We start from the raw sequence: 14256 nt of genomic DNA on the forward strand, positions 1-14256 counted from the left end.
CCATTGATTTATGATGAGTATGGCAGATGATGGGCGGTGACCCATGTCTTTTATGGTTAGATAGGGTGATGGTAAATAAGGGACTTTAAGGCTAGACAATATGATGCCAAGGAAGTGGGAGGCATGGATTGGGCACTATTTGAGCGCCTATGGTAGGTGGTTTAGATTTAATTTAATATATGCACTTTTGGGCTTTGCATTTGAAATGTACACTATGTATGTCCAATTAAAGGGCCACTGTAAGTAAATATTTTCTATGCCTGTTACTAACTACCCCAAATATGCTTTTTATCAATAACATTTCATTAACATATCTCTACCGTATATCAGAAATCTTGTCTGCAAATTTAATTGTTTTCCAAACCCACTCCGTGGGTATCCTTTGCTCTGTACCAATCCGCTTACAATACCTAGGTTTCAAAATGGCGCTTTAAACACAAAGTTATTGGTTTAAGTATTTTGAACATGCAGTGCTGAAAATAGTGGGCAGGATAACGTGCCATCATCGGCGAATAAAAGATATAACTTTTAGAACGTTATGAAACTTCGTTTTGGAGAAAATATAGGTCAGTAGTTTTTAATTAATGTTTATTAACTTTAATATGTTAGTTGTTTAGCTTAAAAATTATAACAGAAAGTAATCCTTTAAGGTACAGATCGGAATGTTGCAGTGACTGTATAGTCAGTTGGCGAGTGTAATTGGTGTGATCGCTAGTGGTGTTTGTGCTTTGGTTTCCTATGAACACTGTGGGATTGGTGTTGCTGATGAATTGTTGTGGTTGTGGGGCGTCCTTCGATCGTTTTTGACGGATGGTGCTGTCCATGGGAATATGCACTGTGTGCGGACGTGTGGGCGTGCACTCACACTTGGTCTCACGCGATTGGCTAAACAGGGGTGTGTGGCTCCACACTACAACACCATTGGATGGTGACGCGCGACTAAAGCAGCTAGTCAAAAAAGCGCGTGATTGGTGTATGAGTGGTGTGTGGCTCCACACTGACACGCCATTGGTTAGGGACACACTTGCCAGACATGGATTTTATTTACTCTGTGCGATAACAATGAGACATCGCACTTACGATATTGAGGCTGTGTGATGTAAAGGTGTTAACGATAAGTGGGGATACATATGAGACCCTATATATCTAAAACGAGTGTTATAATCCGATTGACAAATATGTTCTGATGGAGTTAGTCTATTTGACACTGACAACTCTGGAGGTGGAGTCGGATGTATTATGACTCACTTTACTCTCTGGCTTTCTATGTGCGTGATTGGTTGCTCGAGTCAGTACCTTTTGTGTGGATCAATGCCATTGGTTATGTGTATTATGTCATATTCTTGCCCTAACAGCCTCACTCGACTTTTTATTGACACCTTTTGCTGTCTGTATATGTTCATACACTAGTTGCTGACCCAGTACTTTGCTTTTTAACACACTTTAGTTCACTTTTAAGCATATAGACTAATACACACTGTTTATGGACAGTTTTTTATCCTATCAATTTAATTGACCTTTGGTCCTTAACCTATCAGGAGACGTGGTTCTCCAGAATTCACACGCAGATCACAGTGATTGGTTTGTTCACAGAGGGGAGGGTTTTATTCACCTTTAAAAGTTTGATATTTTGTGTTGCTGTTTGTCAGAGGAAGGGACTGTTTTTGTCCCGAAACGTCACCAATAAAATTGTTTATTACACAGACGACTGAAGTCCAGTGAGTGCTTAACCTTTCTGAAACTATTGCAATACTTTATAGCACCCTGGCAGTTGTTGACAGGTGGTGAGAGTGCACACACTCACAATATAAAAAAAATCTTATATATATATATATATATATATATACAGGGAATATGAATAGACCGGTCCGGTCGCCAATGGCGACCTAAATTTCTTGAGGGCAAGTAAAATTTTTAAGTTACCAGCCCGAGCGGCGACCTGACATTTTAATTAGGATAAAAGAAGCAATAATAAAAAATGTCAAATTGCCTTTCACATATGCGCACACACGGGAAAGGAGGATAGAAAGGGGAGGTTCTTTCTGTTAAATGCATTCAAAGAACTCCCCTTATCTCCATGGCTCTTGGTATCTTCCTTGTCAGTTGATACTTCCCACCCCTAAAGTTGTCTGCGCGGGAAGACATCCTGCTAGAGCGGTGAGTGTTTCTTCTCTGTGTATGAATGTAGTATGGCTTAAAGTAACTATATAGTTATGGTAGGTAGCTTGCTCACGTACATTATGCTGACGTACTCCAGGGTCCTCTGCAGTACTTCAGCACAATGTACACGAGCAAGCTGCTTACCATAACAATATAGAGCAGTGCATAATATTTCTGTATGCTATTGATGCTCCAAAAACTGACTTTAACCAATTCGTAGAGAACATGCCATCTCCATGCACCCAGTTAAATCTGCTAGCGCGGCACTGGCAGTGCTAGTAGTTGAAAGGCAGCTGGGCAGAAAGGTGAAAAAGGTATTTTTAAAATGCTTGTTATGTCACTGTTCATTGTCCAGCTAAATCCAATACCGCTCACATATGCTGAAGTAAAAAAAAAAAAAAGCGCAATTATATCTTTTTTTCCTTAGGGGGAAAAAAGTCAAGATGTACATACAGTATTACAAAGATAATATCCCTGTTTTTTTCTACCTAGTGATAGAAAAATATTTTCTAAAGATAAAGCCTTTTTATCAAGTCCCAAATATTAAGCAGCTTGCAGGGCATTCAAATTGGGACCTCTGTCTGCAATGCTTTGTGGGATTACAATAACACTATTTATATTGCCTTTTTACATAAGCTATATACACACTACATGCAGATACACACGGGCGACTAAAGTTTCTTGCGGGCTGGTAAGTTTTGTCATTTACTTGCCCGGTGGGCGAGGGGAGTTTTTGGGTATTCATAGGCCCCTGTATATATATATATATATATATATATTATATATATATATATATATATATATATATATATATATATATATATATATATATATATATATATATATATATATATTTATTATAATAGGAATTTATTTATTATCTAAATTTGGCCCCTGCACCATGCCACAGCTCTGCTGTGGCGCCTACCTGCCCCCGGAATGCACTTGCTGTAGCCTGCTAAGCTTGAAAACCCTTCAATAGGTTGTAGACAACTTAGGCCCCAGTCTCTGCTTGCTATGCGATCCAGATGATACTGCGCTCCTGAGCACGAGAAAATAGGCCCCGCCCACCGTGGGCGTTACTCTAATCCTGACTAAGACCCGCATGGGTCGCAAGTAAAAACAACATGACGACTGTAAGAAAAAACATAAGCCATGTGCCCTCTTGTATACGCAGACAACATCGTAATACTGCACCCCTTCATGCCAGCAATAAAGTTAACAGCCTTTAAGCAAACCGCAACTCCCAGCGTCCAGCCCAAAATAAGCCTCAAAGATATATTTACATACTTTGGCAAATAAAATAAAGGGATTTCAGGTACACCATTCATACCAAATTCAACCTCTAAGTGTTGTATTTTATGAACACACCTAACCTTTAAAGGGCCATTATACACTCATTTTTTCTTTGCATAAATGTTTTGTAGATGATATATTTATAAAGCCCATAAAGTTTTTTTTTTTTTTTTATTTATAAAATTTTGCTTATTTTTAAATAACATTGCTCTGATTTTCAGACTCCTAACCAAGCCCCAAAGTTTAATTTGAATACTGACAGCTACCTTCTCCAGCTTGCTCCTGTTTGTGTAAAGGATCTTTTCATATGCAAAAGAAGGGGGAGTGTCTTATTTTCCACTTGCAGTGGGCTTTCCAACTACCTTTTCAACAGAGCTAAACTGAAAGCTTTTAAGTACGTTTTTAAACCATTTTATACTGGATTTTTATATCAGTATCTGTGCATCTTATTCTTTATAGTAGTGTCTATTACATGCAGTTATATGAAAATGAGAGTATACTGTCCCTTTAATATCAGACTGTTATTTCCATGGACATTATTGGATATTGAAATGCATTTGTCTACAACATCAAGGACTTAAAAAAGGGTTAAATGCAGATTAAGAACAGCATTGGCGATTCTGACCTACATTTACCAGCTTGTTTCAGTTCAGAGGTGACAAGACAAGTTTGGGGAAAAAACAGTTGGAAATCTGATGAACCACTGTATGTAAACAATAGATCAAAAGGATACCACAGGATTCACTAAGAAATTTTACAACCCTTACAGCATTTAGCATTTCAACACAGATGGCCTTTTCAGCACAGATGGTGTACAAGGCCCTGATTTTCTCTCTGTTCACCAATAGCCTAAGGAAGTGACGTTCTACCCCCACTCATATAATAAAGTCATCTTGTCTCTGACTGAGGAATGTACAGCTGAGTGTGGGCTGGGCTGTGTGAGAGAATGAATGACTATATAAGTTAGTAAGTTGTCATTGTATGTAGGCTAGGCTCTCTTCTCACTCACCTCTTCCCTTCCATCTCTTTCTCCCCCTTCCCTTTCCTCCCCTTACATTAGTCAGTAACTTGTTTCTATGTAAATACTTATTTTCTGTATAATAAAAGAAATAATTTCATCAAGCAGCGTCCTGATTTCCTAAGATAAAGATAACATTAGTGAGGAAACAGTAACTAAAAAGTTAGCAGATTCTACAGTAAGTATTTATCTGTTATTTTAAGTGTTCTAGATATTTTCCCCCCTAACCTTATAGATGGTTATTTACCACTGCATAAAGATAATCAAGATATAAAATAAAGTCCAGGCTTACTTTGTTGAGAGGCCCCATGCATTGGTGGAGAACTAACAAAGATAAATATACCACCTTGGTGAAATTGGCAAAACCCTATTTATGCATCTCAGGCACCTCAACACCATCTGAGCGCCTCTTCTCTGCTGCAGGCAATACAGATTGCAAAAAAGAGCCAGCCTCAGCCAGGAGCATGTGGACATGTTGACATTTTTGCATTTCAATGCAAAGTTTCTGAAAGAGTGAATAACAGAATATTATAAACAGTGATGGTCTACATCTACTAGTATTAGATTAGGGGGTATTTTTCTTTTTTTTTGATGCAAAAAAAAAAAAAAAAAAAGAAAAGAAAAAGTTGTTTAACCCCTTAATGACCACAGCACTTTTCCATTTTCTGTCCGTTTGGGACCAAGGCTATTTTTACATTTCTGCGGTGTTTGTGTTTAGCTGTAATTTTCCTCTTACTCATTTACTGTACCCACACATATTATATACCGTTTTTCTCGCCATTAAATGGACTTTCTGAAGATACCATTATTTTCATCATATCTTATATTTTACTATAAAAAAAAATTATAAAATATGAGGAAAAAATTGAAAAAAACCACACTTTTTCTAACTATGATCCCCAAAATCTGTTACACATCTACAACCACCAAAAAACACCCGTGCTAAATAGTTTCTAAATTTTGTCCTGAGTTTAGAAATACCCAATGTTTACATGTTCTTTGCTTTTTTTGTAAGTTATAGGGCCATAAATACAAGTAGCACTTTGCTATTTCCAAACCATTATTTTTCAAAATTAGCACTAGTTACATTAGAACACTAATATCTTTCAGGAATCTCTGAATATCCATTGACATGTATATATTTTTTTTTAGTAGACATCCCAAAGTATTCATCTAGGTCCATTTTGGTATATTTCATGCCACCATTTCACCGCCAAATGCGATTAAATACAAAAAATCGTTCACTTTTTTACAAATTTTTTAACAAACTTTTGGTTTCTCACTGAAATTATTTACAAACAGCTTGTGCAATTATGGCTTAAATGGTTGTAAATTCTTCTCTGGGATCCCCTTTGTTCAGAAATAGCAGACATATATGGCTTTGGAGTTGCTTTTTAGTAATTAGAAGGCTGCTAAATGCCACTGCGCACTACACGTGTATTATGCCCAGCAGTGAAGGGGTTAATTATGGAGCATGTAGGGAGCTTTTAGGGATAATTTTAGCTTTAGTGTAGTGTAGTAGACAACCCCAAGTATTGATCTAGGCCAATTTTGGTATATTTCATGCCACCATTTCACCGCCAAATGCGATCAAATAAAAAAAAAACGTTAAATTTTTCACAATTTTAGGTTTCTCACTGAAATCATTTACAAACAGCTTGTGCAATTATGGCACAAATGGTTTTAAATGCTTCTCTGGGATCCCCTTTGTTCCGAAATAGCAGACATATATGGCTTTGGCGTTGCTTTTTGGTAATTAGAAGGCCGCCAAATGCCGCTGCATTTCACACGTGTATTATGGCTAGCAGTGAAGGGGTTAATTATGTAGCGTGTAGGGAGCTTGCAGGGTTAATTTTAGCTTTAGTGTAGAGCTCAGCCTCCCACCTGAAACATGAGACCCCCTGATCCCTCCCAAACAGCTCTCTTCCCTCCCCCACCCCACAATTGTCCCCGCCATCTTAAGTACTGGCAGAAACTCTGCCAGTACTAAAATAAAAGCTATATTTGGGCTTTTTTTGTGTTTTTTTTTAGCATATTTACATATGCTGCTGTGTAGGATCCCCCCTTAGCCCCCAGCCTCACTGATCCCCCACCAAAGAGCTCTCTAATCCTCCCCCTCTGCCTTAATGGGCGCCATCTTGGGTACTGGCAGCTGTCTGCCAGTACCCAGTTTAGTGAAAAAATTTGACTTTTTTTTAAAAAAAAACCTTTTCTGTAGTGTAGCTTCCCCCCCCCAAGATCAACCCCCCACCCCTTCCAGATCTCTTAGCTGTTTATTTACAGCTTTCAAAAATCTTTTATTTTTTTACTTTTTCAAGTTTATTTTTCTGTAGTGTAGCGGTTCCCTCCCGCTCCCGCCCCGTGCACGCGCCCGCCCCCCTCCAGTCCACTCGGCACATCGATGGCCGCCCACCCGCCTCCCAGACTTGCTCCCACCCACCAACGATACCGGCCACCGATGTCCGGTGCAGAGAGGGCCACAGAGTGGCTCTCTCTGCATCGGATGGCCAAGGGGGGTTATTGCAGGATGCCTCGATATCGAGGCATCACTGCAATAACCGGAAAGCAGCTGGAAGCGAGCAGGATCGCTTCCAGCTGCTTTCCAGACCAAGGACGTACGCCACACGTCCTCGGTCATTAACTGTCTTTTTTTTGAGGACGTGTGGCGTACGTCCTTGGTCGTTAAGGAATAGTCTAGTCAAAATTAAACTTTTATCATTCAGATAGAACGTGCAATTTTAAGCAACTTTCTAATTTACTCCTATTGTCAATTTTTATTCGTTCTCTTTGTATCTTTATTTGAAAAAGCAAGAATGTAAGCATAGGAGTCGGCCCATTTTTGGTTCAGCACCTGTCTAGAAATTTCTGATTGGTGTATACATATAGCCACCAATCAGAAACCGCTACCCAGGTGCTGAACCAGAAATGGGCTGTCTCCTAAGTTTACCTTCAAATAAAGATACCAAGAGAAGAAAGAAACATTGATAATAGGAATTAGAAAGTTGCTTAAAGTGAATGTCAATTTTCAGCAATAAGTGCCCGGTTTTTAAAAATACTTTTAAAAACAGGGGCACTTTCATTGATGAAAATTTACATTGCACCGGATTTGTAGAAATACTTACCTTTTACTTCTGCAAAGCCGGATCGATGATCCCCCCCCACCTTCTTCTTCCCGCTGTACAACCACAGCAATGACAAAACTGGCTTCCGCCAATCACAGCCGGGCATCACGAGATGGACGCTCTGGGGTGCAAGCCATGATTGGAGGAAGCCGGTTTTGTCATTTCTGACGTCAGTACAGAGGAACTGAGGCTGGGATCGGCGATCCAGCTTTGCAGAAGTAAAAAAGGTAAGTATTTCTACAACTCCGGTGCAATGTAAATTTTCATCAATGAAAGTGCCTCTGTTTTTAAAAGTATTTTTAAAAACCGGGCACTCATTGCTGAAAATTGACATTCTATCTGAATCATGAAAGTTTAATTTTGACGAGACTATTCCTTTAACTTAGGGCAATGCCCTACAAAAAGCCCTTTTAAGGGCTATTGGTATTTTATTCTTAGATTAGGGGGTGTTTTTATTTTGGTGGACTTTTTTTATTTTCTTAAGGATTAGGTTTATGTTTTTATTTTGGATAATGTGTTTTTTTTTTCTGTAATGTTAGCCTTTTTTAATTTTGTGTAATTTTAGATTTAAAAAAAAAAAAAAAAATTACATTAAAGAACTGTTAGGATTTTATATTTTGATTGTAATTTAGTATTTTATGTAATTAATGGGTTAATTTAGGGGGTGTTAGGAGTTAATAGGTAAATTAGGTTTAATGCGTTGTGGGGGGTTGACAGATTAGGGGATAATATGTTGTTTATTGCTAGGTGGCAGTTTAAGGGTTAATAGATTAGGTTGTTTGCGATGTTGGGGTTGGCATATTTAGGGGTTAATAATTTTATGATGTAGTTTTTTTTCTTAATACTTTTGTGCAGGAGTTTTTTTTTTTTTTTTTTTTAATACTTATTGCGGGTGGCTAGATTTTTTTTTTTGTAATGCTCCGTTTGCCTTCGCTGCATGCAGGTGAATTCTTTTGGCTGCGCACGCAGCCAACATTTCTTTGAGGATGTGTGCGCAACTGGTGATGGACGCATTACAAACGCGATTATAGTATAGATAATTGTGCTGGAAGTAAGGTTTAGTTATGAGATGTTTGTAAGCTTCTTTTATGTATCCCTGAAAACCAGCCAGTATTTACCATAAAATAATTTAGTGATCACATCACTTACACTGTGGTCCAGTTGACACTTGGCAAAGAGTAACAAAACTGACCAAAAGTAGGTGATCCGGTTGCAAGAGAGAAGAATCACAACTTTCAAGAAAATCTAGTTTTTTGGCTATATTATCAACTGAAATACACTAGTATACATATAAGCAAATACCATCATTTATGCAGACATTATATACATTACTGATATGGTTAATATGTGATGCATGCAGAGCTTCTGTATTTTAGTTAGAGATTAAATAATTGATATAGCACTTATTTGTTTATTCTCTTTTGCCAAAGATATATCCTGGAAATGGTATTTCATGACCTGAAGCCATTCTGTCACACCCCTTGGCAACTAACAAACAAGAAAGACTGCATGATTTGAAGAGAGAAACTTGCACTTTTCTTGACCTTTAAACTAAAATGAAATTTAAAAAAAAAAAAAAAAAAAAAAAAAAAAGTAAAAATCCCACTACAAATCAAAAAGTGAACTAATTCTACGGAAATGTAACAGACGTTATATTAATGTTATTAAGAGAGGGTGTTACAAATAAATTACGAGGATAGAAAAAGGTACGGTGTCTGCTCCATTTACCGTTGAATATAATGACAGATGAAGCCTGTAAGCAAAATGCGACTGGCGGTGCTCTGCTCGGGGTACCACAGCGTGTACAGGATTGGCAATGTGAGCGATGGCAGTTCCTGTATAAACCATGCGAAGCGGACCGGTACCGGTGGACCGAATACTGAGTTAGCATAACGGCCATAAGGCACACGGATAAACCGCAGCATTACGTACGAAAGCAGCCCCATCAGCACCATAATAACAGATAGCTGATCCAGCAACCATCCTTCATCACTAATTAACTCCAGCAGCGACATCATAACGAATTACTACTTAGATCTCCCGGTGTTAGAGATTGAAAAAATGGCTTATAGAGCTATGCACCGCCCTGTTCAAGCGATAACCAATCACAACAAACCATTGCAAACCTCACGAGCACGCCTTGTCATATTTCGACCAATCAGAATAAAGCAACGTCAATAGCGTGTAAAAAAATATTAGCATTGAGAGAGACTTCTTGACAGAACAGTAACTTTTGATGTTTTCATATTGGTTCATTTCGGTCTAGTCTAGTATTTAGCCAATATAAGTATTTAGAATATGAACTAGAAATTTATGCTAGATGTGATTTATTGCTGTTTTTTTCATTATTATTAGATATTTATAAAATATACCATAAATGTGGCTGTATAGAAGGACAGGAAACAATAATAAGTATTTTGGCTGTTATAATACATATTTTTAACAATAAAGTTTGCATTAAACATTTTCTTGTCTTTACGTTAAATCAGTAAACCATGTCTGTGATGTCTTGTAATTTCTCTTTGGCAGTTGTAACAAAGAAACAATATTATATACAATAACGAGTGTTCTTAATTTTAATTAACATAATTTCAGGTAAAGTGAAATTGTTTCCTGTTCAAAAGTGACGATGACAAAATACACATAAAAAGGTTTTACGATAACTAATGTTTTAAAAATGTAGCTGTTTGCCCTAGTCAATGATGGCAACAAAACGTTTCAGAGCTTAACTTCCAGCAACGCGATTGGTTTTACTGGGGTATTAGCAACAGGCTACCGTATTACGTCATTAGCAGAGTGTGGCAGGGAATTTAGGGAAAAAGCTTTTCTCCCACGTGTGTGTTAGTGTCAGTGAAGTCAACAGAATTCTGTTAGCTGTAGTAGTTAACTTATTTTATTCGTGTGACGTTGTATTATTCTTCCTTTATTCCCTGCACGAGCTTTGCTTTTCGCATGCCGTTATTTGCACTTCCCATTTCACATAGACTGTATTGAGCTTCTTTCTAGCCGTATTCTTTGGTACAATTGTAAAACATTCTTCTCGCACGACGCTTCCGCCCTCTGCTCGGTGACATTATGGGCCGTAAGAACCGTCGGAACCGTCATAAAAATCAACAAAGAAGTACCGAGCTGCTGAGCCCGGCCGAAGAGGAAGCACGGCGCCGGGCCCGTGAGCAAGCGGTAAGCAGCAGAAAGAATACTGCTGATGCACGTATCTAGTGCATGGGGCACAACATTTAAAGTCTTCTCTTAGATTACACTTCTTGTATGCATAGCCAGTCTCTTAATTGTGCAAAACGTTTGTATAATTAATTGTTACTTTAAAACCCTGAAATGTTATTGGAATAGCTTCACAAAAATTAGTTTTCATAAACTGTACTTATAAAATCAGATTTTAAAATGCAAAGTGTATTTAATCAATTTATCATATAGCATTATTTTTTTAAATGGCAATTACAGGGTAAAAGTACATGCACTAATTTGTTAGAGCATGCCATGCAGTTGTAGCACTAGTAAAAGAGTGAAAAGAGAAAAACTAGGCTAGACTCAAGAATGATGATAGAGTAGTGGAAGAAGATAAACAAATGGCAAACTGTTTAAATGATTACTTTTGTTCAGTCTTTACAACAGATGATAAAGATAGTGATATTCTATTAAGGGATGTTACTATAAATAATGTAAGTAGTACTTTTCTTTTTACAGAGGAAGTGGTTTCAAGGGCATTATCACAAATAAAAGTAAATAAGTTTGTGGGTCCAGATAATATTAATCCAAGGGTTCTGAGAGAATTTTAATCCGTAATAGCAACTCCATTAGCTGATTTATTTAATCAGTCACTTCTAACACGAGTTGTTCCAAAAAACTGGAAATTGCCAATGTAGTCCCTCTTCATAAAAAGGGTAGTAGGGAAGATTCTGCTAATTATATAGGCCAGTCAGTTTGACCTCAATTGCAGGGAAATGAATGGAAACTTTTTTTTAAAGGAAAGATTTGCATGGTTTCACTGCTGGAAGATCATGTCAGACTAATCTAATTGTTTCTTTGACCATGTAACTAAAATAATCGACCAGGGAGAAGCCGTAGATGTTGCATATCTAGACGTTAGCAAAGCATTTGACACAGTCCCACACAACAAACTTATTCATAAAATGTATTGCCTTGGAATATATGCTAAGATTGTTAAGTGGGTAGAATGCTGGCTTAAAGACAGACGACAGGGGGTTTCAATAGAGTACATTCAAATGAGGCATCAGTTACTAGTGGTGTTCCCCAAGGGTCAGTTCTTGGGCCTGTTTTGTTTAACATGTTCATAAGTGATATTGGAAGTGGGCTTAAAGGGACACTGAACCCAATTTTTTTCTTTCGTGATTCAGATAGAGCATACAATTTTAAGCAAATTTCTAATTTACTCCTATTATCAAATCCTTTTCATTCTCTTGGTATCTTTATTTGAAATGTAAGTTTAGATGCCTGCCCATTTTTGGTGAACACACTGTGTTGTTCTTGCTGATTGGTGGGTAAATTCACCTACCAATAAACAAGTGCTTTCCATGGTTCTGAACCAAAAAATAGCTTAGATGCCTTCTTTTTCAAATAAAGAAAGCAAGAGAACAAAGAAAATGTATAATAGGAGTAAATTAGAAAGTTGTTTAAAATTGCATGCTCTATCTGAATCACAAAAGAAAAAAAATTGGGTTCAATGTCCCTTTAAGAGGAAGGTTTGCTTGTTTGCTGATGATACAAACATTTGTAACAGGATAGATGTTCCAGGAGGGGTTTGATCAAATGAACTGTGATATTAAAAAAACTAGAGGACTGGTCAAATAAATAGGATCTGAAATTTAATATTACCAAGAGCAAAATTATGCATATAGGATCCAAAAACCCAAAGGCCAATTATATTCCCAATGCTACATTAATGACTGTAACTAAAGAAGAAAGGGACTTGGGAATTATTATTTCAGATTATTTCAAATTTGATACACAATGCAGCAATGCCGCCAGTAAGGCCAGTCGAATACTTGGTTGCATTGGAAAAGGTATTAGTAGCAGAAATAGCAAGGTTCTTATGCCAGTTTACAGATCATTAGTTAGACCAAATCTGGAATACTGTGTACAGTTCTGGAGACCAAATCTTCAGAAAGATATAAATAAACTAGAAGCTGTCCAAAGGAGGGCTACTAAAATGGTACATGGTCTAAAATATAAAACGTACAAAGAAAGACTCTATGATCTAAATATGTATAGTTTAGAGGATAGAAGGGAAAGAGGTGACATGATAGAAACATTCAACTATATGAAGGGACTTAACAAAATAGAAGCTGAAAGCATTTTCACAAAATAAATGCCAAAACAAGGGGTCACAATCTAAAGTTATAGGGTAGCAGATTGAGGAGAAATTTGAGGAAGATTTTTTTTACAGAAAGGGTGGTGGATTCATGAAATAAACATCCACTTGAGGTGGTAAACACAAAGACTGTAAATGAATTAAAAAATGCCTGGGACATGCATAAGGCTATCCTAAGGAAAAAGTAACATGTAATATATGAAGACTTGATGGGTCTTTTTGGTTCTTATCTACCGTCATTCTATGTTTCTAGTAACCCTACAAATCTGTGTTTGACCCCTGTTAAACAGTCAATGGGACAGTCTACTCCATAATTGTTATTGTTTTAAAAGATAGATCATCCGTTTATTATCCATTCCCCAGTTTTGTATAACTAATACCGTTATATTAATATATTTTTTACCTCTGTGATTGCATTGTAACTAAGCACCTGAAGACTGCCCCCTTATTTAATTTCTTTTGACAGACTTGCATTGTAGCCAGTCAGTGCTGACTCCTAGATAACTCCACTGGAGTGAGCACAATGTTATCTTTATTTATACGCATAAACTAGGCAACTAGTACTGTCTAGTTGTAAAAAAAAAAACTGTCAAGATGTATTGAAAAGAGTCGGCCCTCAAGGGCTTCGAAATTAGCATATGAGCCTACCTAGGTTTAGTTTTCAACCAAGAATACCACGAGAAGATAGAAAATGTAATGATAAAAGTAAATTGGAAAGTTGTTTAAAATTGCATGTCCTATCTGAATCTTGACAGTTTCATTTTTACTAGACTGTCCCTTTAATGTACCACTCTGAAGTTTCTGGTCTAGGGCAGACACAGGTGCTGAGTCAGCAACGGCAGTCTGAAGTAACTGATTTTATAAAACAAAGTAGGCTAATATTTTGGATAATTTTTGTATGCAACTTCCCAACAGCAGCAAATAAAGAGATTACTTTATAACAGGAAAAAAATCAAAGCATCTATTCGATAGCATTGTGAATTAATGATTCTGAGCAGTGAGATCCTACACTATTTTCTCTGCACAAAAACATTAAATATTAAACGGCAGAAAACAGCCAGGTCATAGATGTGAGAAACCAGACAAATCTAACTAGAAAAGTAACTATGAAAGTAAATAAGCTACAACTAAACAAATTATTAAAGAAAGAGATGTATTACAAACCAACTGCAAGACAAGTGAGATGAACACCCTGTATAAAAGATAATGTAAATACCAGAGCAGTAAAGTCAATCTGAACATTCCATTTGCTTCAGGTCTTTAATGAAATATTGATAATTTGATCACAAGCGCTAGAATTTGTGTTCATACTG

At 37.1% G+C, this 14256-nt stretch overlaps 2 protein-coding genes across 2 annotated transcripts in view; one reads left to right on the forward strand and one right to left on the reverse strand.

The window, feature by feature from the left end:
• The window catches only part of SRD5A1 (steroid 5 alpha-reductase 1), a 55942-nt gene extending 46269 nt beyond the window's left edge, over positions 1–9673 (reverse strand). The window contains exon 1 of the mRNA XM_053713078.1: positions 9325–9673. Within this exon, the coding sequence (XP_053569053.1) occupies positions 9325–9614 (290 nt within the window). The 5' untranslated portion in view covers positions 9615–9673. The remainder of the gene's footprint in view (positions 1–9324) is intronic.
• Positions 9674–10414: 741 nt separating this feature from the next.
• Positions 10415–14256, forward strand: part of NSUN2 (NOP2/Sun RNA methyltransferase 2) — a 232377-nt gene continuing 228535 nt past the window's right edge. Inside the window, exon 1 of the mRNA XM_053714578.1 lies at positions 10415–10776. Coding sequence (XP_053570553.1) covers positions 10672–10776 — 105 coding nt within the window. The 5' untranslated portion in view covers positions 10415–10671. The remainder of the gene's footprint in view (positions 10777–14256) is intronic.

The sequence above is a fragment of the Bombina bombina genome, chromosome 5, assembly GCF_027579735.1.
Source record: "Bombina bombina isolate aBomBom1 chromosome 5, aBomBom1.pri, whole genome shotgun sequence".
NCBI classification, from domain to species: Eukaryota; Metazoa; Chordata; class Amphibia; order Anura; family Bombinatoridae; genus Bombina; species Bombina bombina.